Source organism: Artemia franciscana, chromosome 21 (genome assembly GCF_032884065.1).
Source record: "Artemia franciscana chromosome 21, ASM3288406v1, whole genome shotgun sequence".
Classification (NCBI taxonomy): Eukaryota; Metazoa; Arthropoda; class Branchiopoda; order Anostraca; family Artemiidae; genus Artemia; species Artemia franciscana.
In genome coordinates this window covers 15,409,714-15,434,563 of record NC_088883.1, presented here as the reverse complement: position 1 = coordinate 15,434,563, position 24,850 = coordinate 15,409,714, and the positions used below count along the sequence as shown (strand labels likewise).

General features: G+C 35.9%; 2 protein-coding genes across 5 annotated transcripts in view; both read left to right on the top strand.

The window, feature by feature from the left end:
- Window positions 1–7,543, top strand: part of LOC136040982 (locomotion-related protein Hikaru genki-like) — a 75,324-nt gene extending 67,781 nt beyond the window's left edge. For 2 of the 3 annotated variants that reach the window (XM_065725457.1, XM_065725458.1), the window contains exons 9-10: window positions 1,129–1,299; window positions 7,276–7,543. In XM_065725457.1, coding sequence (XP_065581529.1) covers window positions 1,129–1,299; window positions 7,276–7,460 — 356 coding nt within the window. In that variant the 3' untranslated portion in view covers window positions 7,461–7,543. The remainder of the gene's footprint in view (window positions 1–1,128; window positions 1,300–7,275) is intronic. The other variant, XM_065725459.1, reaches the window with a different exon arrangement.
- Window positions 7,544–11,430: 3,887 nt separating this feature from the next.
- The window catches only part of LOC136040787 (leishmanolysin-like peptidase), a gene marked incomplete in the record, with an annotated part of 103,841 nt that continues 90,421 nt past the window's right edge, over window positions 11,431–24,850 (top strand). Inside the window, 2 exon segments of one of the 2 annotated variants that reach the window (XM_065725114.1) lie at window positions 11,431–11,506; window positions 22,008–22,328. In XM_065725114.1, coding sequence (XP_065581186.1) covers window positions 22,311–22,328 — 18 coding nt within the window. 2 annotated transcript variants of the gene reach the window in all.

The following is a 24,850-nucleotide window of genomic DNA, read 5'->3' as shown; positions in this document are numbered from 1 at the left end:
GAAAAATAAGTTAATTTAGAAATTTCCAGTCCTTTACGTTTTTATACTTCTTCGTCGTGGAGCTTAGATCTTCGGCAAGTCCATACACGATCAGATTTTTTTTTATTTTATAATGGTCCCTAAGCCATCTTTTATGCACAACATTTATATACTGCCCCTAAGCCATCTAAGGGTTACTGCGTTATTTCCGTCGCTCATATCCACACTTGGTTTATATAGCGTCTTGGATTTACTCAGCTATGTGTGTCATTTCAGATCACACCTTGTGAATCTAGGGAAATTTCACATAGTAAACGCTCCCTAAAAGTTTTCGTCGTAAAACAATCATTCAACAATAGCTGATTGGCATGATTTAGGCATGTTACCCCTCGTTAACTTTAGAAGCAAAAACCTTACCTACCTTACTTACAGTTGCTTACTGCTAATTGTTTGATAAAACCTCTGCGTAAAAAATTAAAATTTTCATTATTTACTGCCCTTTGCCCACAAGCTTGGGGTCATGTCATTCCTATAGGTATATTTGCTATACTTTTCGACCAGTTTGAGCAAAATAACTATCTAAACATTAAGATCAAAATTCTGTAGAGGTTACGGAGGGTGGCAAAATTTGCTAGCATTACGTAAATTTCTGATTGTCGATTGTCTTGATTGACTTCTCCAAATTGCCATTTACATATTTAATTTTTTTATTTTGTATGTGTCTAATTAGTATTATCAGTCATTTATTTTGCATTGCGTACGTTTTATTTCATTATTTTTTCTTTCGCAATACAGTGTAGCTATATTAATGTACGATATCGTGATATTTCAAATAAACGTAAGAAGAAACTCAAATGCCTTAAACTGTTGATGAGATAAATAATTTAAATTACACTGCAATATTATTTAATTCGACGCTCAGTTTAGCTTTTTCATTTTCAAAGAATTTTGCAAAGAATTAATCATATAAGAATTTTGTTTACTTTTATTCAGGAAGTTAAAATTATGATGCCTAAATTGAAATAGAAGTGCTGTGTGCATGGTGCTTTGGTGTTTTTCTAGCCCCCTCAAAATTATGCCCTCAAATGGCACTTGAGAGTGGAATAAACACTTGGTTCTTTTCGGGTTTTTAATATTTGTTTCTTTTAGAAATCATCTGCCCACCTTTGCTCCCTCCTTTGAATGGCTATATAGAGGAAGGAATAACCCATACTGTAGGCGAAAAGGTTCACTTTCGTTGTTCTAAAAACTATATTCTTCGGGGTAAAAGCGTTGCAGTTTGCAAGCAATCAGGTGATTGGTCGGCTGATACCCCTTTTTGTAAGTATATTGCCCTGGTTACTTTTTGCAACTACAGAGTATTATTTATTTATTTATTTATATTGAACAAATGATCATTATTTATGGTAAATAGGGTCATTTTTATACTATAACTGAAAATCCCTGATCCATTGGAAACACTGTTCCACAAAATGTCTAAAAGGGAATTTAAGCTTCCTTAAATGAAGCCCATTGTCTATTTCCTTTCAGAGTATGGCGTTAAATTCATTTTCAGTCTATGATTAACTTGCCTGTTTGCTAGGAGTAAGAGTTGATAATACTGAAAATACTGATTAAAGGCATATTCAATGAAAATACCAAAAAAGTTATTTTTCAAAACCTGGCCAGGTCAGGGGCAAAAATATCTTGGGTGCATATGTCCCTTGTTCCTCTTAGTTGACACCCCTTCATATTCACTTTTCTGAAATCAGAGTAATATCAAGATAGAAAATTTTTGAAATTGTAGCCCTTAGTGTCTGGTGCCCCCCCCCCAAACAGCGCTAAACACCATCCTTATAATTGTGTTACAGCTCATTGGAAAAAAAAAATCCATAGATGACATGGATAATTGATTCTATATATGGATAATATAAATCCATAGATTCTAATGGATTAAGTATCATTAGAAGAATGGTCCCTGTTTGACTGTGATTTACTCTCACAGCAATTAGCGCCTTATAGATGCCATAAGTCCAAAGGCTGTTATATTGAACTCTGTGCAAAATAAATATGCTAAGTTTCAGGGTCCCAGATGGTTACGAATCCTTACCTTAGGCCCTCTTAGGTGTTTTAAATATGTATTGGAACCATGTTCATTTAGAGGAAGATCCCTCACACTTAGTAAAATTTTCATTTATTCGCTGTTCTACTTAGACATATTTAAGTCATTCAAACCAGTGATAAAGGATTGTCATGTTCACACTCTCCTTTGAAATTCAACAAATTCACGGTTCCTTCACATATTATTTACATTTAACAGATGGTCATTTAAACACTAGAATTCAATACCTACATAACCACTAGAATTCAATACCTACATACTGGAGATAAACACCCAACTGTCGCCAAATTCTGCATGCAAAAATATAACCAAGGAATACACATTTTCTAAGGATAATTTTACTAAAATATTTAGATTAGACTAGGCTCCTGTTAGAACTGGATTCCTAGTTCCCTAGGTCGTGCTGATGAGATAAAGATCAGGGTAAACGATTGCTATGTTTTAACCCCAAAGGCATTTGAATTGGGGCCCAGCGCCTTACTATTCCAAGTAATCTAGATAATCCCAATAATGAAATAGAGAGCATGATTGTATCTTACGTTTATGTAAAAAGCTCATTGCGTTCTTTGAGAACTGCATCAAACAAATAATTGTTCACCTTTGGTACATTTTAAATCTGGCTACAAGAGCAAGAATCTCCGGGAATTTTTTTACTCGGGCTTTTTTTTTTTTACTCGGGAATTTTTTCATCACGCGTACGTTATCCTGTCTGAACTTCAATAACTTTCCCATGCGTGACTGATCTTGATCCTTCTTTACTAAGTAAACTTGCATTGTCTATTACTTCATTGCCCCTGTGCATATTACGATTTAATTTTGAACTCTGATGATCATAGGTTCTCATTTCCTCCACTGCTACAACCTTTCGTCGTTCTCGAGTCTGGGATAAGAAGCCTGGAGTAGTTCGAAGATGTAACCCGTTTGGCATATCTGAAAATACTGGCATAAAATTTCTGGTTGTCGTTTGATTTTTGTTTTCGTTTTCATTTTTCTTTTCCTTGGGGTAGGAAAAACATCATTGGCCCTTTTCGGACAAACAGAGATAGACAAAGACGGTCAGATACACAGGTTTACCAGAGCAATGAATATCATCATTTTACCAAAGGTAGCATTACGTTTTAAAAATCATTTTTTTCAAGAGCAATGTCAAAGAACTAGATATAATAGTCCTTAAGTCTAATAATAGAACAATTTTACGAATATATCTTAAATAACTGAGGGCAAAGTTGAGATACATGCAACAAAGTTGAAAAATTTGACTCCAGATTTGATATTGAACAAATCTATCAAACTTGAGGGAAGTTCATATTTTATTTTGCCAAAAGAAACAAATGTGCTATCATCAGCAAAGGAATAAAAAACTTTCAAAAGTGGTTACTCTATATAGTTATTATAATGATCCATTAAACAGCTTCCTATGATTTTCCAGTACCCCGCTTTCTGAGAGAAAGAAAAAAAATATGCCGTATGTGCAGAAAATCCTGGTTGCAGCCCCTTTTCTTGATTTTCAAGCCAATATATTTTCCTTTTTGTTCAAGCCGAGGGACGGTACGGATCTTATATAGGGGGTTACGTACTAAACGGTTCTAGCAGTGTACTTCTTTTTTTGATATCATCTTATTTTTAACAGTCACAGGCTATTGTAGTTTTTAATAAGGGTCGTGATTGTGCCTTGCTAGGTTGCTAGCTACCGCTGCAACCCGGATATGATTATGAGCGTTCAACTGTCGAAGAAGGCATGGTTTAAACCAAATTACAGAATTCTGGTTTTCTGCCGCAAAAAAGGGGGGATAAAGACGGCTCGGAGTGAGTGTGTATGTAGGGTTTTGTAAAGGGTGATGCTTACTCACACAAGCTTATAAACTCCGGATTTGTTGTTAATTTGTTTTTTTTATTTTAATAAAATTCTTTTCCAAATTTTCTTAAAAAAAAGGAAATGCACAATACCACATACCGAAGTAAGATAAATTTGGATAAAATAATTATATTGATTAAGCAATTAAAAGCCTTAGAATCTAGCATAGAGTGTGCTAGAAAAGCAAGAAGCTTTCATAAAAAAATTAGAATCTAGAAAACCAAGAGATGAGAAAGCATAGCCTTTCTCAAAAATTTTATAGAATAAAAACAAGGAGATTGCCTTTATTGAAAACCTTTATCTTCCTTATGTTCCAATTTTATTTTTCTAATTTATTCCTTCTTCTTCTGTCTCTTTATCAAGTGTAAAGAGGCACTTGGTAAAAACGGGCCAAGTAGCCCATCAGTCTGTATTAGCGATGATCATTTCGAAAGGAACGCCATAACACGAAGTGTTCTAATATTTTGTAATTTTATTTCAGAAAATAATTCTGAAAAAGGAGTTCTAATTCATACTTTAAGTATTTTCAAGTTCATGAAATGCTCTTTATCTCAGAAAAGGGGAAATTAAATGGAGTCGACATAACGCCCATAGTGTTTTCTGTTAATAAAAGACAGCTCTCTGAAGATGTCATCTATTCCAAATCCAACTATTAACAAAGAGATGGCAGAAGTTTTACTTTGATTACACGAAAATTTAGTTATCTAGTAGATCAAGTAAACTTTCTTCGGAAAAAGTTTTACCTAAAAGCTGATAAGGACACAATACCGGAATATTTTTTTCCTCAAACCATTCTTTAGCTCCTGAACGTCTTTAGAAGTTAACGACGCGTCATTAAAACCCTCCTGAGCGTTTTTTTTTCCTCAAACCCTTCTTCAATTCCTGAGCACTATTCGAGGTTATTTTAGAACAAAATTTATCTCAGATATGCTCTTTTTTTTATTTTGACATTAAATAGTAAAATACTAGAAAAAAATTGATAAAACAGCTATTTCTACTATATATATTTTTCCCATTATTTCCCGTATTTTCCCTGTTATTTCCCAAATTGTGGCAATTTTACTATTCTCGAACAATAAATATTTTCATCCATGTATTTCTTTTTCCCTTTTTGTTTAGTTAAATAGTTATATTTGAAACCATCTATTAGGTAAGTAAAGAGTAAAAAAAATCCAAAAGTAAATTGAGGCCTGAGGCAGTTCCCAAAGTAAATAAAAATATTAAACTAAAACAAATAGGAGTCACAAAGAATACATAGTTCACAGCACAAACGAATAGAAACTATTACGAATGAAAATAGGGCTACCACCCTTTCTTGTTCGCAGTAAATCTTAAGGATTATGTACCCTCTGCTTAAAAATCTTCGTAGATTCAGAATATCTTGTTGTTTTTTTAGTTTTTGGATTTTTTGCATAAATCTCGGAATAATGTTAATCTTTCAGTCACAGCTCTGGTGATAAGTAAGTTCAAAAGATAATGGATATTTTCATGTTTTTCTGAATTACCACTCAATGGCAAAATGCTTTTATGGCTTCCCACCACGAATTAGGTCTTTGGTAGAATGGTGATACCCTGGAATGTAAAAACGGGATAGAGCTTGCCAACTCTGTATCCAAAATTTTCAAGATTATTTAAGAGTTTAATTTATGGGAACTGTTCCTTTGAAAAATCAATTGAACAATATAGATGACATTAGAGTAAAATCATACGTTAAGAATATAAATAGCGAGTTTGCAGTAATTGCTAAAACAGAGAATCTTACTCTTTTGTGAAAAACTTTAAAACTTAAACAATAACAAAGAACATGCTTATTTTAGCGTTAAATCAAAAAAGAAAGTTTATCAACTGGAAGTATGGAGCAACATTAAAATTTAAAACAAACCATTAGGATACAGAGGGAACTCTATTAGCTCGAATAGTATGCATACATGTGATCAAGTGCTACCTTCTATATAATAAACAACTAGCTACACTTAAAACCAAATTTTTTGATATAACAAAGTCGTATCTTTAAACTTGGAGATTTATAAGTCTTGTGAAGAGTCTTCTGCCATATATTTACTTAACTGTCTTTACTTTTCCATTGTATAAGAAAAAATCTGGTCAGATTTCTCCACGTGATATTTCAACTGATTATACAAAACCAGTTTACGGTCAAAAGTAAGTTTGGAAGGTTGCCTCCAGATTATTGGATATCTACAAACGCTTTCATTTCTTTCGTTATTTTTAATAGCTATTCCACCTTTGGCTAATACTGAAAATATGGGGCCAGGGATTATCATGATGAGATGGGGTTTCCCCGGGAGGATATAAGGTGCTTTTTTAGTAAGGTGTGACTTTCTGTCACTTGGAGGAATGAGTAAGTATTTAGGTTGGTTTAAATGATGCATTAATCCATACTTACGTCTGATATGGGGGAGGGGGTGATAATGATGATTCACATTGCTTTATGCACAACTATAAGGAGTCAAATGACCTGAGGGCAGAAATTTTGAGGATTTAGATAAGAAGCATGGAATGAGTGTAGGGAGGAAATTTGGAAAAGTGATTACCAGCCTGGTCTTAGGAATGCGGATAAGGAAGTACTTCCTTGGGAAGATGCCCTAAAGAGATACTTTTGGAGAATAGAGGATCGACTGGATGCTAGGAAATGAGTTTAAGATGATTAGTATGTGTTTAAGGGGTGTAGTTTTTGTTTTGTTGTTTTTGTGAGTTTTTTTTCTTTTTTTTCGTGTTATTGTCCTTCATTGCAAACCAAGGCTCAGGTAGATTTAATACTGGAAGATATTATATCATGTCCCGGCATTATAGCCGACTGGAACTTTCTCAGTGGACTCAAGCACCACCTAAGCTTTGTTTTTACCAACATTAAGATCGTAACATTTCTCATTTTCCCATTCTCCTTCTTTTTTTATCTTCTTGTTCCTCAGGGTAAAGATTGCCCCAGCAATCCCCCCCTCCGTGCCTTTTTGGCACCCACAAATTCCGGATATACTTTATGGTCTATAGTTTCGTAAAGACGAATGCAACCCGAAGGGTTTTACTGAACGTACCATTTAGCTAATTTTTAAGACCATTTAGCTAATCTTTTATGAACATGCCTCAAGTTTACCACGGGTTAAAAACGATCTATCAGAAAAAACTTTCGAGGGGACCAGAGATCGCTCAAAATACATGTTGATGGTTCAAGTTTATTTTGTTAAGATAAATCAGATTTAGAGCTGCATTTATTTTAAGACCTTTGCTACAATCACCCTATCTATTTTGAAATAAAATCCTCTAGCATATAATTCGAAACCGTGTTTCATAAAATTCTAAAAATTACATTTTTCCCTTTCAGGTGTTTCAACCTGTAAAAAGCCTTACGATTTGTTTGGAAGTACTAGCATTGAGCCAAGAAAAGCTCGTTATTTAGCTGAAGAGAAGGCAACGGTCACTTGCAATAATGTGAAAATTACCATTAGTTGTCGTGGATATAATGAATGGCAGGGGAATATTAGTCCTTGTCTTTTTAGTAGTCCATGAACGACTATTTACTAGATAATTTTTGACTATATAACAGCTTAAATTTTTAAAGTCTTTGAAATAAAATAAAGTTGTGCAATTGGTCTTTGCCTTGGATTAAAGTATTGAAAGAAATGCAATAAATTTTTATTTAAGTTACCTACAACAGTTTGCTTCCCATTGTATTTTTTCTTCTTTTGTTGTCTTTATACATCCATGTCATAGTTCTACTGCAAACAAAAGCCGCTTCTTTCAATAAATGGCGTTAAAGGTAAAATTTCATAATTTCATTAATTTACTAATGGAGTTTCAATAAAATGTTTGAAAATTAAAATAATGAGACTTAAAAATTAAGCATACGGTAGTTAGGAAAAGTGTTTGAGCTCTCCTGTAATAATGAAAAAATGCAGGCATAAATCTAAACTTAGAGAATTTTTATGCAGTTTGTTTGATAAATCGAACCAATCTAAAATAGCTTTCGTTATCTTATAATCTACCATTGATTATAATTTTCTATTATTATTCTGAAATGCAGAGACCACCTAGTCCCAACGATTCTAAATGAAGGATTAGCAGTCTATAGTGAAAGAATACTTTTCTTTATGGAGGGGTATGGTAGCTGTTCAATCACAACGGTATGAAATTGTATAGGAATGCGTGTATTAAAAGAAGTCTAGTTCACTAATTTAAAGCAAAACAAAAATTTTCATAATCTAATATGAAAAACATATTTACTGAAGACTAAGAATCGTATTTCAAATGCTTGTTAATATTTCAGTATCAATTTGTATTTATAAAAATTTGCTCATCTTGTTAAAAATCGTTCCCACATATCTTTGATCAGCCAGAGGAAATTTTTCCTCATTGGAAAAATTAAATTTTCCAATGATCAACTGTGAAGAAGCAACTGGTAAAATTGCTTCATCAAAGACAAGAGAACTTATACATAGTGCTAATTTCCAATATTTTATTCAGGTAAGTACGAGGGAATTTTTTGCTGATGAAAAGGTTCACTTTCTTTGTTTTAGAAACTAGGTTCTTCGGGGTAAAAGCGTTGCAGTGTGCAAGCAATCAGGTGAATGGTCGGCTTATACCCCGTTTTGTAAGTAAAATAGTCTTGTTACTTTTTGCAACTATAGGACATTATTTATTTATTCATTTATATTGAACAAATGACCATTATTTACGGTAAGTAGGATCATTTTTATGCTATAACTGAAAATTCCTGATCTATTGGAAACATTATTGGTTCTACAAAATATCCAAACGGCAATCTAAGCTTCCTTAAATGAAGCCCCTTGTTTATTTCTTTTCAGATTATAGCGTTAAATTAATTTTCAGTGGATTGACTGTTTGCTTGGAGTAAGAGTTGATAATACTGAAAATACTGATTAAAGGCATTTTTTAATGAAAATACTAAAAAACGTATTTTTCAAAACCTCGGTAGGTCAAGGATAAAAATATCTAGGGTGCATATGCCCCCTGTTCCTTTTAGTTCACGTCCCTTTATGTTAAATTTCCTTAATTAGAGTTATATGAAGATAGAAAATTGTTACAATTATAGGCCTTAATTTCTCGTGCCCCCTAAACAACACTAAACACCATCCTTTTAATTGTGTTACAGCTCATAGAAAAAAAATGCATAAATGACATGGATCAGTTGACGTAAGCATCATTAGAAGAATGGTCCCTGTTTGAGTGTGACTTAATCTCACAGTAATTAGCGCCCTGTAGATGTCATAAATCCAAAGTCTGTTATATTGAACTCTGTGCAAAATAAATATGCTAAGTTTAAGGGTCACAGATGGTTACGAATCCTTACCTTAAGCCCTCTTAGGTGCTTTAAATATGTATTGGACCGATGTTCACTTAGAGTTCATTGCCCCTTGTTCACTGCCCCATAAAAGGTACGATCTGGGGAGGGGGCCAAAGATAAAAGAAATCAAATTTTACTTGAAAATTATAATAAAAAGTGTTGATAAATTCAATATCTTCTAGGATTTGGGGAAGGGGCAGGCTAAATAAATCCCCTGTGTATGTTTCCTATTGTATTGTATAAACAGATTATAGTTAGTGTAAAAAAACGTCATCTCACTCGGAATATTTATTCATTTTAATATATAGAATCAGGTAACATAGTAGCGGTAACATATATACTATTTTGAGGTGATGCATTTTTTCCACAAAAAAAATTAAAAGAAAGACTCCAAAAACAAATATTCTAAGTGACTTCCATAAGTCCTATTTTTTTAATAATCAAATAGTCCCCCCCGATCAAAAAGTAAAATTCCAATTTTGAAGAAATTGTGTAAACGGAGTATCTGAATAATCTGGCGTTTCTCAAAGCAATTTTATGCATTATAACACAAGATCTCTGGTTAGACTCACCTTAGAGATAGAAAAAATAATAATTAGAACTAGATTCTAACAAATTTTTGCAGTCAAGTTTAATCTTTCACCAAGCTATTCTGGATCCGTTGGGTTAGATCCCAACTCATTGCTGGTTTTCTTTTCAGCGGTGAATAGCTGATTTTTAGGGAAACCTTTCTTTTTTCGAAAAATTTTGTCATGCCACCAATTCTCCTTTAGCAGCAGGCCACCGATTTTATTTTTAGTTAGGATATTCAAATCTCTTCAAAACACCCCGAGATACAAATCTTTCAGATTCACATAAATTTAATCTCTTGCTTTTCAATAAATGGTAGCGTTCGTTTCACTCCGTTCTTGTCTTTTCGTAAGACCTGTTGTTACATTGAACAAAACCCAGTATTAACATTGTTGTACCTTTCAACCGAGCATATGTAACAATAATAAAGGAGCTTTTATTGCTTGTGAGCAGCAGAAAGCAGAGGAAGTTTTGGACTCAGTTCGTTGGGGGAAATGACTGAAAAACAACAGACAATTACTTCTTGGAAATACTTTACAAAATTTAAGTGACTACCAGTTTGGAGGCCTCAACTAGGACAAAATATAAACAATGGAAACCACAAAGCCTTGAAATGCAAGTGCATTCTGCTTTCTATCTCCACTGTAACAGACTCCATTTTCACAACAGGGGGGGGGGTGTCAATCCAAACGTTTTGAGACTCGGTGAAATATGAACCTCTCGAAAAACATTTGCATACACCCCACCTCAGAACAAAATACTATGTGTAAATAACTGGAACATTTTATATGTTACAGCCCTTACCCCAGTATGTGTGTGAGGGGGGGAGGTAGGTTCATCCCCAGAGGCATAATATTTGGGTCTTTCATTTATGCTGGATAAAATGAATATTTTTAATTTTGATCTGATGAATTTTGAAAAAAAGGGGCATATTAGGGGGACTAGTCGCCTTCCTTTCTTGTTGGTCACTTAAAAGGGCACTAGAAACTTTAGAATCTGTCTGAATAAGACCGCCCCGAATTTAAAGTCGACTGCTAATAATAGGAGAACCGAGAAATTTCTAAGAGTCCGTGACTCATCCTTCCCTAAAATATACCAATACCTACTCTATCTGTAATCTCTTGTTCCCATTTTCTGGTTAGATCTCGATGTTCATAGATTTTACAAAGAAACTTAATACGTCAGCTTACATAGCACACCGAAAGCAACAAATCACTGCAAAAACCAAAGGCAGAATGAAAACGGACCGGCAAAACACCACCAAATATTTCTCCATACCGGTGCTTCCTTGAACAGTGGAGCACCCCCAATAAATCCTGGCACAATGGGATCTAAAAGAGGTATGCTCCAGACTAACTTATCATTCACAGCAATTGATTATTCTCCTTGGAAGGCAATAAATAACCCAAATTGATAAGTAGTTTGTATTACTATAGGTGGGAAACAAGTTATAATGCTAGTACGTCAAATTGCAACTATTTTATGCATTAAATTTGTTGGTTTCTATCAACTTGTCAAGTTAGTTTGAACGACAACTGAGTTCTGGGATGTAAATAAAATATTTAGAACGGAAAAAGTGAGTAAAGAGCGAAAATCTATCGACTTCTTTTTTCAGATGGCTAAATAATTTGTACTAAACAAGCGCGTTTTTGAAATCTACAAAACCTGCGAGCTTTAGATAGTAAGTCAGAATATTGTCTATAATATAGAGGCTGATAGAAGATCTGGTAATCATTTTGACGAGGGGATCATTTGAACGACGCCCTGAAAAGAATAATATTACTAACAACTCACTGCTGCTTCAAAATGTCAGAGGTTATGACAGTTTGGCATGCTCCTCCTCATTCCCAATCTACTTAAACTTCCCTCTAGACTCTCCCAAGAAGTGTCAGTCTCGGTCAGATTCTGGATCCTCTTTTCACCTCATTCATGGATGACCAACTTCTCATTTGACCCTACATAGTTGTCTAAAAAGGACAATTTTTCATCCTTCATTTGTGGAATTAGTCCTAGCCATCTCAACCTCTCTGTCACTATAGCCCTGGAAAGCAGGATAAGACCACGTTTTTCTGACAACCTACCATTTTGATGTCAGTTAGTATAACCTACTTATAATTTACTAGGCTAATAATCTGCCTTTCAAACATCCTTGCCTTTACTAAAGTGCCTTATTAATATAGCCTTTACTAATAATAGCCTACTATCCAGGTAAATGAAGCTATCAGTTGCTCAGTCTTCATTGTCATTTAACTCCTAGCCTAAGTGACTTCTAGTCTTCTTAATATTTGTTTTCAGGCCTATTCTTGAAACCCAAACTTTCTAGACCTTCAAAAAACCATTCAGGTTCCTATGATTTTGGCTTAAGACATTCAAGCCATCAGCATTATTGGAGATTTTTACTTTCCCATTTGATTCCATGCTGTCCCATAGCCTTTCATGTGTTTGTTGTTTTGATGTACAACCCTGCATAACTCCTGATTCAATTCAAAATCAGTTACTAACCTCATTTCCTAACTGAAGCAATGTTGCTCTTGTACATAGCATTAATCACTTCTTAAAACTTTATATCCTTCAGTATCTCAAAGTCTAAAAAATATTGTTGTACTAAGTAATTGACTTCCTACAGAAACCAAGCTAATGCTTTTATAACTACCACAGTCACTCTTGTCACGTTTTTTCTAGAGGGGTTTAATTAAACTTTCCCTAAATTTACTAGGTAGCCTTCTTCCCTTTTTCAAAGTCCTATTCATATTCATCAGTAATCTATATCTAACTTAATAGCCAACATATTTAAAAAGCCATTCACTATACTTTCAGCACCTGGGATATTAGTAGTTTTCAATCCTTTTAGTACTGTCTTTAATTCTCCTTTACAAAATAAATTTTCCTTCACTTCCAAAGTGTCAAAACTTTTTCATTCTTTTCTGTTTTATTTCTAGTAACTTTATAATGGTTTAACTCATTCTCAAAATGTTCTACTCATCCCTCTTTAACTTTTTCTTCATTACTAATGTAGACTCCATTCCTGTCTTTGACTAGGGTAGGAGCTGTCCAGATAGACTATTCCCTTTAAATTTTTTAACATGCCAATGCAATATTGTACAGTCATGCCATCTGGCTGCATCTTCCACCTCTTCAGCAATTTTGCCCATTGCCTTGATTTTACACCTCCTTAACTCAGATTTTAATGTTTTCCCTACTTTTATTACATTCCTTTATTTCTCATGTGATGTATCACTCAAACACTTCTTTCAAAACCTTGTACTCTTTTCTACGAAACTTAAAGCATTTTCTCTATTATCTAGTTGTGCTCCAATTTTCCTCCCTAAGACATCATTTCTTGCTTCACAAACTATTTCCCTATAATCTTTCCATCCATCTTCTAGATTGCCCAATTTTAGGCTGTTTGTTATTAAGCAGAGAGGTGCACAATGATTCAAACCTGGGATCATGCAAGCAATATGTCTGGTATCTGACAGGTTCTCAAAGAGCACATATGATTTGAAAATTTCAAAATTTGAAGATTTGAAAAAAATTCAAATATTTGTTCTATAACTGCATAGACAACAAATAAAACTGGAAATATTTCAGTGAACCAAAGATTTTAAATGCAATGACGTGCAAAACTGAACCATCCAAAAAAGATATTATTTTAAGTAGTTTAAAAACTTGATGGACAAATCATGAGTAAAGTCAAAACAACTCCAAAAAGGTGGTTAATAGAAATTTTTTGCATACCTTAAAGTAAGAATTTTGTTCTTGTTTTGTTTTCTTCAGAAAATGCCAAGGACAAGGCTGACAGTATATACAGTAACATAGTATATCTTTATTGAATATCAGTGAACTGTAAGTATAATTAGTTTTTTCCCCAGTAGATTTGAGTGTATGTGTGTCCATCCATTTTCCAATAACATTTTTTCTTAAATAATTATTCACCTTCTGACTCTTCTATCAATCAAAAGAAGTGTACCTTTAAAACAGTTGGAGTAGAATATGCATAAATAAATACCAAAATCTGTTGAACAATATTACCTCATAGTTACCTTAAATCACAACTTGGAGCAAGTCAAGTATTTCCATCATGATAATGTTCCTTGGTGACCTTTATTTTCTGTTTAATTGCTAGTTAGGCCTGGATGGAAGACTCAGGTCCCTCCCAGTTGCACAATAACTATTTGTCAATTTGTGTTTTAGTTCATACTTCTTGTTTATGCATGATTTGATTGGATGAAGAGCTGTTTGTCCAATTGAAGTGGAAGAGTGATCCTGTTAGCAACGACATTCAACAATCCATGTTGTCTATCTTTCTTCTTGACAAAGTGGTGCTGAACCCTTTGTCAACTGTTTAGTGCACCTTTGCACTTTGCTGCTACTTCATCAATTAAGGGTATAGGGTAATGCAGTCTCTCAATCGCTCTGTTTAAATCAACAGGGTTCAAACAGATCCTGAGTGACCCATCTGCCTTTCTCACCAGAACCAAGGAATTCACCCACTGTGTTGGCTTGGTCACTTTTTCTATGACTCCAAGTGACTCCAGTCTGTCTAACTCCTCTTTGAACTTAGCTTGTAATGCAAAAGGAACCTGTTTCGGTGGTTGTATAGTAGGGATTGCACCCTCTTTCAGATATATCTTGCAGGTTCCAGGCAGTGTCCCTGTGCCCTCAAAGACATCACTGAATTCGTTTAAGAATTTTTGGATGACTGGTCTGATTGGGGCTGGATTGCTGACACTGAGGACAAACTTGATCAGCTGAAGTCGTTTGCTGGACTGGCGGCTGAGGATGGGTGCTCTATCTGTGCAGACCACATGAAAGGTATGGGTCTGGGGGGTTTGGTTCTTGTACTGAACTTTTAGGTTGGCTGTCCCCAGTACCTTTAGTTGTTCTCCCATGTAGCTGGTCAGCACATCAGCAGTCAGCAGCAGCGCTGGCTTTCTTGCCAATTTGTTGAAGTCTTTGAGTGGCAAAATGTTGGCCTCAGCACCAGTGTCTATCTTGAACGCCAGTTCACTATCATTTTCTGTCAGTTTTATCAGAGCATACGGCTTTTCCACCTTTTCTTCTGTGGAAATGGACTCAATCATGAATTCCCTCCCATCTTCTGCTTTGCTTCTCGTTTCAAGTTCATGTACTACTTTGCTCTTGCACATTTTGGCAAAATGGTTCATCTTCCTGCATTTGCTGCCTGCTTCCCTTTTGCTGGGCACTTATGGCTTCTTGAGTATGGGCCACCACAGAAATATCATACAGGGGAATTTCTCTGTCTTTGAACCACTTCCACCTCCTGCTTAATTGGAATCTGCGCCTGTTCGTTAAGCATGAGTGCTTAACGTTCCTTAACGTTCGTTAAGCATGAGTGGGTCTCTTGCACAGTTTCTATAGCTCGACTGCACTCAATTGCTCTACCCAAGGTAAGTGTGGCTCCCTTGCTGAGAAGCCGCTCATGGATTCTTGCATTCTTGACTCCAAAGACCGACTGATCTCAAACTAGCTGGTCTTCTAGGGTATCAAATGCACAATCCTTGGCAAGTACTTTCAACTGAGTGACATACGACTCAATGGTCTCTCCATCCGCTTGGTTTCTCTGATGAAAGATGTACCTGGCAAAGATGGGGTTTGCACTTGGCTGAATATAATTCTCAAACTTATCTAGATATACTTTTGGCTTATTTGCCTCCACGTCAGTTAAGGTTCAAGTGGAGAACACTTCCTGTCCTTTTTCTCCAGTCCAGATCAGTAAGTATGAGCATTTCACTGCGTCTGATTTTCCACTTAGTGGACCAGAGAACATGAGCTCACAATGTCTCTTAAATTTTCTCCATTCTGATTTTAGATTGGGGTAAAGACTTGCAGATCCAAATTGGCTGGAGCTTTGTTGTCACTTTTCTTGCTATGTTTGTTCCCTGGAATCTTTCCACGCATATGTCAGTCTGCCCATGTCATTCCTGTACCTAAACCATAAGGTAATCCAGTGAGTATTGGCTCATATAGACCTGTCAGTCTCCTCCTGCACTCGGAAAGTATACGAAATGATTTAAATTCATTCGCTATATCAGTACCTGGAGTCTATTGAACTTTTAGGCGACTGCCAATGTAGATTCCACTGGAGGCGGTCAACGTTTGGCTGCTTAATAGCCTAGAACCAGGAGTGGATCAAACTTCTGCTGAAAGGATGTGACAGCAGGCTATTGTCATTAGTCATTGGTAAAACTTTTGACAGAGCATGTCATCCTAGCCTACTGACGAAACTTTACACATATTGTGTCAGAGGGCGTCTGTTAAATGTTACTGAAGCTTTCTTTCTGATCGTTTACTGGGGGTTGTTCTTGACGGGTTCACCTCCCTCAAATATCCAATGTAGGCAGCGTACCCAAGGGTAGTATATTGGGACCTACGCTTTTCCTTATTTGTGTAAATGACGTGGGAGATGACCTTGTGAGCCCTCTGTATCACTTTGCTGATGACACCATAACACATTTTGTCAAGCAAAACATGAAGAGCCAATCTGCGCCTCCATGTCGCTAAAGACAGATCTTTGGAAATTGAAAAGTGGTTTGATGCTTGAATGGTCAGATTGAATAAATGGAAAAAAAAAGCTGATGACCCTCCAATCAAAAGTACCATGCAACCCCAGCATCATCTTCATGGACAAAGCTATCAAGAGAGTCAATTGGCTTTGTCTCCTTGGATTTCACTTGTCCACAGATCTCTCTTGGAACAATCACCTCGATCATGTGGAAATCTCCCGCGCGAGAAAGGTGGGGATAACCCTTGGCTGCATAAACCTTCTACCTTTTTGTAAGTGTACCCTCCCAAATCGGATTCTATCATTTTCTGAAATAGAGAACAACTCCAAAACTGAAGTTTTATGGCTCTGGACCAGACCCAAAAACCTCCCAAAAGACGTATCTTGCATGATCTTTTGTATTATTTATTACCCACCCCGTAGTGGATTTAAGAAGGAGCTGACGGCATATCTGCAACTTTATACTGACAGAATTCGCCACAAGTACCCCTATGCTGCAATTACATTATGTGGTGATTTTAATGAGCTAGACCAAAAGTGGTTTAGCGCTGCTCTTAGTCTTGACCAGGTAGTAAAGTCACCTACACGCAGTGATAAAACCCTAGACTTGATTTTTACCAACGTTGAAGATTACTACTGTGCCCCAAAAATAGCCCCTCCATTAGGGGCAAGTGACCATCTATGCATCTTTTGGACCCCTTTATCATCCTTTCCCCCTAAACCATTGATCAGTTATTCAGATAGACCCATTACTGACGAGAAGATTGCCCATTTCAAAGTAAAACTTAGCTCCAAATCCTGGGCCAATATCCTATGTCTTACCAATGGTGATGAAATGGCTTCTAAGTTTTCAGCTGAACTTTTCCAGTTATACTGTGACACCTTTCCAGTGAAAAAAGTCAGTTACAAATCCAATTGTAAACCATGGATAAATAACAAAAATTTGTGCCTAATAAATGAACGTGATAGACTCTTTAAGGAAGGATTTTTCCAGGAATCTCGAAAACTTCGAACCATTATTATTAGTGAAATTCGTAAAGCAAGAAAAGAGCATGGTGCTCACGTGCTCAATAAGTTACTGTATTCGAACCCTAAGAATTTCCACAAATGTATCCAAGATCTCATGCGAAAGGTCTCTTCTAAGTTTCTCTTACTGGATAGTAATGGCAACCCAGTGAGTGCAGACATCATAAACGATTATTTTACTTCAACTTGTAAAACTCACCCGCCACTCCAAAATATGCCGGCCAACAGTGCAGTGAGTGACATTCCTGTGATTAGAATACATCAGACCCAGCTTAAACTCGAAAATCTTGATACAAATAAGTCAGTTTACCCAGGTGATATCCCTACCAAATTGATTGTGAAATGTGCCCATTATTTAAGTGTACCTCTAACTGCAATTTTTAACCAATGTCTTGTAGATGGTATTTTTCCGGTGTGTTTTAAACGAGCTATTATATCACCTATACCAAAAAACAAGACCCCAAAAGTCCCCTCTGACTTAAGACCAATATCAAAAACCTCTATTTTCTCTAAAATTTTTGAAAGTTTTATTTACAATTTCCTCTTTGATGATATTCAAGATAAAATTAACCCAAATCAGTTTGGCTTTAGGCTGAATCATAGCACCACCCATTGTTTATGTTATATACTTGACACTGTTTTCAAACATCTTGAGTTAAGTAGTTCCTATGTTGAGGCTGTTTTTGCTGATATTAGTAAAGCCTTTGACAACTTGGATCATCAGACAGTTATTGATAATGCAAGGGCTTTAGGTGTCAGAGATTTTGTTTTACGTATAGTAGCTAGTTTTTTATCTGGTCGTGAGCAATGTGTAGTCCTCCCTAACGGAGATTCATCTGGTTTTACTTCAATTTCCTGTGGAGCACCCCAAGGGACTAAATCGGGTCCTTTAGCATTCTTAATTGTTTTTAACAATGTTTTACCAAACTTTGACAACACTTTTAAATTTGCGGATGATTTGACATTACTTAACCTTTGTCAAACCTCAAACACTTTGGGCGTTAAACTTGACTCACTCATTAACAACTTAAAGAATGATCTTGCCAATGTTAAACTCAATCTGAGCATACCGAAAAGCAGTTTAATGCTATTCTCCTTTTTAAAAAATATACCCCCAATCAATAGTTACCTTTGCATCCCAAACTTAAACATGGTTAAGCTACTTGGTGTGCACTTGGACAATGACCTTAAATGGAAATCTCACTCTTCACTTATTTAAAACAGGTGGTTTTCTCCTTAGATCTTTCTCCCTTCTTAAACGGTTCTCCATATCAATCCAGAACCTTAAAATAATTTGTTGTTCTTATATAAGACCTTGTCTTGAATATGCTTGCCCTGTCTGGCACCCTGGACTGACCAAATCCCAATGTTCTAAAATTGAAAGCATTCAAAAAAGAGCTATAAAAATTATACTGGGGACGTCCTATACTACTTATGATGAAGGTTTGGCTAGACTTGAACTCACTACATTGGAATCACGACGTCACTTCCTTACCATGAACTTCGGGCACAAGTGCCTTAGTTCTGACTATCATCGACGTCTTCTTCCCCCCTTCAAAGAAAACCCCCCAATCCTTCCCAATACAAGACTTAATGCTCGTAGAGCTCCAAATACTCAACTTGACTTGTGTCCCCAAATGTTGACAATGAGGTACAAAAACTCTTTCGTTCCCTATTTTGTTTCGCATTTTAATAATTGATTTAGCTTTGTAACTATGTTTATCCCTTAACATTTATTTTATCATTGTAATTATAATTGTTCTGACGTGCTTATGCTAGCTTGTGTGCTATTTTAGCCAATAAATCATATTCTATTCTATTCAGTTTGACCATCCCACTTTGCATCAAGTTTGCATCAGATCTGTTGCCGAGTACGGATGCCCGTTGTGTGCTGATGCTCCGGAAACGTTGCTAGCACCCTTGCAAAGATCCAAAAAAAGGCTTATGGGGTAGGTTTAGTCGTTCCTCACGACTCTTTCTAGTCTGTTAGTGAGAGGTTTGATGTAGCGTCAATGACTGTTTTCTGCAAGTTCACCTTAAATTCACTTAAGTTCACCTGCTTGTCTAGAGCTTTCTCATATTGTGCTCCAAATTGTCCAACTAACAAGACAGACACGAAGGCACACAGCTTGGTCCTGTTATCTTGAGGCTGGCAAGCCGCACTTAAAGAACATAGACAGAATACTGAAAGAACAACCTGATATGACGTTGCACTTCGACCTGGAAGGATCTTGAGGAAGTTATCCCAAAGAGTTTTCTGTTGACTCTTTCAAAAGATGACTCAGTAGTCATCTAAAGACTTTAATAAAAAAATCCTGCCATTAATTTAGGATTTAAAAAATCCTTTCCTTTTAAAAGGACTTAATGAAAGTTTTCCTGAAGTCACTAGGTTTTTCCCTTTTTGCAAAGATCATATACGTTACCTTCGGTAATTCATCGCTAGCTTCCCATCTAAAACATTTCAGAAGCTCATTTAACACACTATCAGTATCTGAAGCTTTTTTTAATCCTTTTAGTGCTGTCTCTAACTCCTCTATGTAAAATAAATCTTGCTTCACTTTCGAATTGTTGATTTTTTTTTGTTCTTTTCCATGTCATTTCCTATGCTATATTAAATAAAAAAAGACAAGTTTTTTTTTACTGCAAGTTAGGAGTGATATTAAAACTTAAAACGAACAGAAATTATTCTGTTTGTCCCCTCCTGAACACCCCGCTCTTTACGCTAAAGTTTGACTCTTTTTTACAACTCTACTTTTTAAAACAATAAAAAAAACTAAAATAAACAATAAAAAATTTTGATCCGGTGACTTTGGGAAAAACGTGTGCGTCGGAGGGGGTCTAGGGGCCTCCAATTTTTTCGGTAACTGAAAAAGGGCACTAGAACTTTTGATTTCCGTTAGAATGAGTCCTCTTGCGACATTCTATGACCACTGGGTTGATACAATCACCCCTGAAAAAAAAATACGCATCCGTGATCTGACTTCAGGCAAAAAATACAAAATTCCATATTTTTGTAGATAGGAGCTTGAAACTTCTACAGTTAGGTTCTCTGATACGCTGAATCTGACGGTGTGATTTTCGTTAAGATTCTATGACTTTTAGGGGGCGTTTCCCCCTATTTTCTAAAATAAAGCAAACTTTCTCAGGCTCGTCACTTTTGATGGGTAAGACTAAACTTGATGAAACTTATATGTTCAAAATCAGCATTAAAATGCGATTCTTTTGATGTGCATATTGGTATCAAAATTCCGTCTTTTAGAGTTTCGGTTACTATTGAGCCGGTACGCTCATTACTACAATTCGTTCCACGGACTGTTTGATTTCTGTTTAAAGCATTCTCAAAATATCTTGTCCATCCCTCTTCATAACTTTCCTTGTCACTACTTGAGCCCCCTTTACTATCTCTAACTTGGACAAGTCCAGAATGACTACTTTCTCTCAATTTCTTAACATGCCAGGCAATATCTTTACTATTATGCTGTCTTGCTGCATCTTCCAGAAGCGCAATAGCCAAAGAAAGAAAATCTTCCATACCCACAAAACCCTCTTGTGCATTGAAAATACCGACCCATTTGATCTTAAAGCATCCACCTTCAGCACTGCTGATAGTGCTGCTTTATGTCCTATGAAAATATTGACCGTGGGTAGGCTACTGGATGTACCAGCCTTTCTTCTAGCGTATAGGCCCTGAGTTTTCTTCTAATCTCTAATATCCTCCTTGCAAAGCCCAAACCCTCCAAAATGGTTCTCACAATTAGGGCAGCTCCAGTATTTTTATTTGAGTGGGAGGTTAAGAGGGGCTCACTTCCGGAGAGTCAAGGTGTATGGGCTATATAATAATTGTTTTCTTCAAATTATTGGAGGGCAACTTACCCCCCCCCCCCACACACACACTTGACCCCCTTAACACACACCCCCCCCCCCCCACTTGAGCCCCTTTGTCGTCTAATCTTGATCCCTTTGCCCCCCCTCCAAACGACGCTACTAGTTTTCACTCTAGTTTTACGCTTCTAACAGGTTGAGATTATTTGGTATAAAACTTGAAACATTTTTTCCTCTTGTGCTTGGTTTGGGAAATATTGTGTTGGAACAAGCTATTATGTTTTTGTTAAATGGACAGCTTATAGGATCACCTGACTAGTCAGTGACAAAGGTGGTGTCTAAAAACAGGGTTCCACCACAAGTGGATGACATTTCAGCTGAAGGTAAAGGCCTATTTCTGTTTCTTTTTGGTTTCCGAATAAGCTCAAATATACCTGTTTGATAACTTTACAATATGAAACAGTAGTTGCGTAACTACCGGTTATTAGTTGCAAAGTAATTGACTGCATTAAGCAAGGCTTGCATTGTTGGACAATTCATGAAAGTTCCCTTTTTTATTTATATTCAGATTTTAAAGTGGATTGGTTGAAAATAATCGGAGTAAAGATTCGAAATTTAACATTGAGACTCAACATGACGCTTCCAAGAAAAAAAAATCTATTTTCAGGGTAATTCTTATTGTTTTCTTGACTTGCCCTCAAAATTCATTTTAGTTTCCTCTCTATTAATTAGGCAACTTATCTCTAATTCAGTATTTATTGGAGCATTTGCCAAATATTATTTTTGTTTAGCCTTTTTTCGTTTTCAGACCCTCGTTACTTGACTGCGTAGTGAGCATTTAAGAGGAAAATAATGAGAACAATATATTGAAAGAAGTTGCTGAGGTGTAACAAGCAATTTATGCAAGACGACGATAAAACTTCAACATTTGGTTCTGAGATTTTTGGCAGTCTAAAAGTGAAGTTAATTTAGTGAAGTGAAGTGAATTGAAACACTTTCTGTTTCGTAGGCAATTATGGCGGCAAAAGATATCCGTCATGATATGTCATAGGAAGTGATGGAGTGAATTTTAATTTTCTTTTTGTAAGGAGTCATTCTTAGAAATTCAATTATGCATTCAATAATGATGGTAAGTAGAACTTTTAACTTTTTTGCTGTTCAGAATGAATGAGATTAAGGTTCGGTAAGAAACATGACGGTAAATATGGAAGAGTCCACATTTCTGACCTACGAATAAAGTGAACATACCACTCGATGCCTTTTATATGCTCTTTCTGAATACAATAGTTGTTTTTGTCGCAAATTCCATATTCAGGCCTCTACGGACCCTCAAATATGATACTTTTTTCTCTCAGGCCTATTTTAGATATGGTTTATATAGCATTGTTAGCATTACTCTTGTCAAAACTGGTTTACCCCTAAATTGAATCGACGATGACAAAATCGAGAATAAAAAACACACGGGAAATATATAATAGGACTGTATTTCTGGGTAGGTTAGGTTAGTTTGTGTCAAAATTGAATTGAAATAAAAGCGATTATTATATTCAGAAACAGCATAAAAAAGTCATCGAGTGGTATATTCACTTTATTCGTAGGTCAGAAATCTGGACTGCTAAACGTTTACTGAAATGATAGGCTATGACCTGGGTTGCTATAGAACTGGGATGTGGTGAATTATAATTAGAGAACTAGTCTCAAAACTACTAGACTAGAAATAAAAATTTATTACATTCTAGAGTGGATGGGGGGGCTTTAGTCCATGGGGGGGGGGGTTGAACTAGGTGGATGAGACTCAGGAATTAATATAGAGCCTCAATGATCTCCTGGGGGTAAACGTGCAGTTTACAACATAATTTAGCTAGAATGAAAGTGAAACTATCAGTTGATGCCTTTTTTGTTACCTCACAAAAAATTATCAACACTAGCAAAGGTTTTGAAAATGGGTTAAAAACATTCCATTTGTTTATAAATAAATTATTCGAAAGTAATATAGTCTACTCAAAATACACCTATTTGTAACAAAACAATTCCACATTCAATAAGCAAGTCTTAATTCAAAACGTTTTTGTAGCCTCTATATTGAAAGATTCGTTTTCTTTTTTCTCTGCAATAAACTTTGCTGTCGAATAGTAATAGCGCTGAATTTGCCAGAAACTGCCAGACAGTTTCTGGCAAATCCTGAATTTGATCCGTCACGGAGTTTACTTTTCATTCCCTAGCAATGACAAAGACAGAGCTATGTTTTTCATTACAGAAAATGCTTTACTTCAAAGCAAGTGCTAGATTACCTGGATATTTCTAATAATTTACTTACTGAAGTGTCTAAAAACTTACACTTACAGAGTTTGATCTGTGTGTTAATTTTTAACAACACAATCTTGTAAGATTAGCGTCTTCACCTCTGCTGTTCCTAAGATTTTTGCAGGTTTAGCTGTTATTGATCTATTTCTTGTGAAGCTACAGAACTTAACCCTTAACTGGTCGAGTGTTTTTTTTTTTCTCATAGGTGTTCGAGTAGAGTAAATATCTACCCCATAACTAAAACGCTTGTAAATAAAAAAATATTTCAGATAGGAACGTGTAATTTAACTTAAGCAAATGGAACCAAGTAGAATAGGTTTAACATAAAAATATAGTCTACCCTCTAAACATATTCTGGGTACAGTTCGTTGATGTGGTCTTTGCAGTACCCCTTTTTACAGACGCACGGATCCTGGCCATCTTCTGGTCAAGCGAAAGAGGACAGAGAATGTATTGCATATTTTTGTGGCCAGAACATAAAACTTGATTGTCTGAGCTATTTATAGACTCAGTTCTAGCAATATTTGACACTAGCTTTTGAAGTTCTTGAGGAAGGAAGTTGATTTATGCTCTATCTGTCAAATTAGGCTCCTAAGGGATAGTCCCAACTGTGTGAGGATTTGTCGGTGCTGAAATATTTTTTTTGGCTTCTTGTTGTGCTGACAAGTTCTCCTGTATCTACGCTAGCAATATCTAGTATTGCAAAGAAGATTGCAAGTGACCAGGTGCTGACAGTGAAACCTGGTTGTTCAGTTGGCATATATCTGATCTAACCTGTCAATGCCAGATTTATTTACGTTGTAAACTTGACTATTTCTGGCTTGCCTTAAATTGCATCTTTCACGTTTGTGTTGAGCATTAAAGAGATCAAAATTACTTTTTTGTTTTTCTCAGGTACATACAGTACTATAGTGTTCTTCGTAGCAAAACCAAAGACCGAGGAGCCAGGTTCAGAATCAGTGTGTGGAAGAAACATTTCTGGGAGCCCTTGCATGTTCTTGCTGAGAGAGCCCACTATCATGGGTAGCCTTTAACACCATGTAGTTGTGATATTACTTTGGAAGAGCGAGTTTGTAAAGCAGGTGGTGGCTGCTTGAACTGTTTGATTCTGCAGTGTTTACCAACAAACATAACCACGAGCTTCTTCCGCTGCCTTGCAAGAGGAATATCATCTTCATTGAATGTAATCAAGGTCGCTTGCCCTTCCAAGATTATTGTCTTTCTTGGCAGGCGAAAGGCGAATAGTATTTGTTTTCTTTTTTTATAAATGTATATCTGCCTAGACCTTTTTTTTATTTTCACCTTCAATAACATCTTCTTTGACGTCCTCTTCAACCTGAAATTTAG